Source organism: Trichechus manatus, unplaced genomic scaffold (assembly GCF_000243295.1).
Source record: "Trichechus manatus latirostris isolate Lorelei unplaced genomic scaffold, TriManLat1.0 scaffold00128, whole genome shotgun sequence".
Classification (NCBI taxonomy): Eukaryota; Metazoa; Chordata; class Mammalia; order Sirenia; family Trichechidae; genus Trichechus; species Trichechus manatus.
The window spans coordinates 1,565,402-1,567,910 of record NW_004444064.1 but is presented as its reverse complement, the minus strand read 5'-3'; the positions used below and the strand labels follow the sequence as shown (position 1 = coordinate 1,567,910).

The following is a 2,509-nucleotide window of genomic DNA, read 5'->3' as shown; positions in this document are numbered from 1 at the left end:
AGCAGCCCAGGGAGGGGGCAGCTCAGAGGGGATCTCGGGCTCTGGCTCGGGGCTGCCTGTGCCAGGAGCGGTCCAGTCCACATTGCCCCCGGCATCCACACAGAAGACAAAGGGCTCGCCAATGCAGACCAGCGGTGGGGACCCTGGCCTCGGCCACGGCCCCTCGGCTCCGCCCTGGGCCTGCGGCTCCTGGGCCAGCAGCTTGTTGTTGCAATTGTTGGTGTTGGGGTCCCCGCTGGGTGCCAGGCCAGACAGCGTGAAGACCAGCCCTGCCACATTGCCAGATGCCTCTCTGGCTGGAGCTGTGCCCTGGGCGCCTGTCTTTTTCACACGCACCTCTATGGTCTCCTCAATCTCCACCCACTTGGGCTGAGGCTCAGGACCACCAGGCGGGGCCGGAGAAGGGGCCTCAACCTCTGTCACATACAGTGTTGGGACCGTGCACTTCTGACCCAGCTCCACCTCAGGCCTGGGGGGCTGGCCGGCCCCTGATGAGTACCGCAGGTCAGGGGTCAACGCCACCAGCCGTGGTGGGCTGGCAGGGCGGCGGGAAGGCGATCGGGAAGGAGACTTGCTGGGGGACCGTCGTCGGCCACGGGGGCTCTTCACCACGGTGGTGATGGTCTCCTCTCTGGGGGGAGAAGGCCCAAGAGGGGTCGGCACAGAGACACGCAGCCTTGTCAATCCCTGATCCATTAGCACATGCAGAGCCAGCACGGAGACCCGGAGACCCGGTTAGCACAGGAGTGAGAGGTAAGATCACACAAACGCCTACATGTGCACTGGGGCCCAACCCGCAGAACCCCAGCCAGAGATGAAGAAGCAAAGCATAACGTCCTGTTGGGCCAACCTCAGGCTCTGGTGTGTAAGTCTCATGAGGCCTGGTGCTCTGATGAGGCTCATGCGGCAGACAAAGGTGTCTCCAAACCCCAGACCCATCCAGCTTCCCCCACCTGTTTTCAGCTGTCTCCTTCTGCAGAGCTAGTGGACTGAAGAGTGGAGAAGTGGAAGAGAGAGTGTGGGGGAACACGGCCACTGGGTCCTCCTCGTCCCGTCCCACCCAGTGGGTTTTGTGTGCTCTGTGCTCTCAGAGGGCAGTGCTGTGCGCCCCAGCAATCCTTGATCAGGGATGGGGCTGGACAGCTGGTGCCCAGGGGGCATGCTCAGGGCCCAGCTCAGGCTAGGAGGACCTGTGGCCCATGCTCCATGTCTCTGGGTCTGGGGGTGTCAGGGATGGAGAAGCCCTGGGCAGCCCCAGGAAGGCTCTAAGGGGATCCCTGAGCTGGACACCTGGCTCTGGACATGGCTCAGCTGCTGTGTGCTGTGTGACCTCAGACAAGCCCCTTCCCTTCTGGGCCCTGTTGCCCTGTTTGCACAGTGGGAGGAAAAGGGGAAAAGGAGGCAGAACCCAGTGCTGGGTACATGCCAGGCGCTTGCCAGGGGCTTGACAAGCTCTGTTGTCTGACCTCACAGTGGCCATGGAAGGTGGGTTTGGCCCCCTTGTACTGATATGGACAATGAATCTGAAAGGTTCACGAACTTGCCTGAGCTTGCAGAATCAGACCCCTGCCAGAGTTATCCCAGTTCTTCCTCTGGCATTTAGCACCCTGACCTTGCTGTTGAGTACCGCAAGGCCCCCTACTTTCCCGGGCCCTGGGCCCTGCACTTCCTCTTGGGCTCAGGCAGAGGGGCCTGGCATGCATGTGGTGACTAATGCGTTGACTCTCTTTCTCAGTTTTGCTTTTGTCTAACTCAGGGCTACATCCATGAGCAATTACACCCAGGACTGGGCCCGGAGTCATGCAGCCATCCCTACGTGTACAACAATTCCAGATCCTGCCTCCTCCAGCCCTGACCTGCAATGGGAAATGTTATACCCACTTAACTGATGGGGAAGCTGAGGCTCAGGACCACTCAGGGCTTTGGGCTTACCTTCCTGCCTCGCATCATGGCTCAGGCACTAGGCTTGTCGTCGGGTCAGAGCCCACCTGAATATCAGGGAGACCTGGGCCAAGCCCCATCTGCCAGTGCAAAGCAGTGAATGAAGGCAGTGGGCAGCTGGAACACCCATCCTCAATGACATTCTCTGTGGCTTGTCACTACCCTCATGAGGGTACACAGGCAGCCTGTACCCAGGGCACTGGCTCAGCATGGGGAGGGGCATATGTGGCAGAGGTCTCTCTCCAAGCCCTGTTCCCTTCTGGCACCTCCTGGCTCCCCAGCACCACTCTCTGTGTGGTCCACCCTTGGGGGGATGCTATGCCTGGCCTATCACCCCCGTCCATTCCACAAGCTGAGGGGGGATCCACCCTTCTCTGCAGGTGAAGGTTGTCCCCTCCCTAAACCCAGAGAAGAGTGTACTTCAGGATGCCTCATAAGTCACCTGTGCAGCTCCCCACTAGGCACAAGTTTCCCCTGAAGCCTGCGCAATGGGGCTGCCTGGCCCCCTGTCTGATCCTCCATCTCTTATCCATTAAATGTGGATAATAATGACTTCCTCATGGGTTAA

The 2,509-nt window shown here is 59.9% G+C and overlaps 1 protein-coding gene across 1 annotated transcript in view; it reads right to left on the bottom strand.

Moving 5' to 3' along the window:
* OBSCN (obscurin, cytoskeletal calmodulin and titin-interacting RhoGEF) overlaps positions 1–2,509 on the bottom strand; it is a 172,404-nt gene that overhangs the window by 22,117 nt on the left and 147,778 nt on the right. The window contains 1 exon segment of the mRNA XM_012557952.1: positions 7–631. Coding sequence (XP_012413406.1) covers positions 7–631 — 625 coding nt within the window.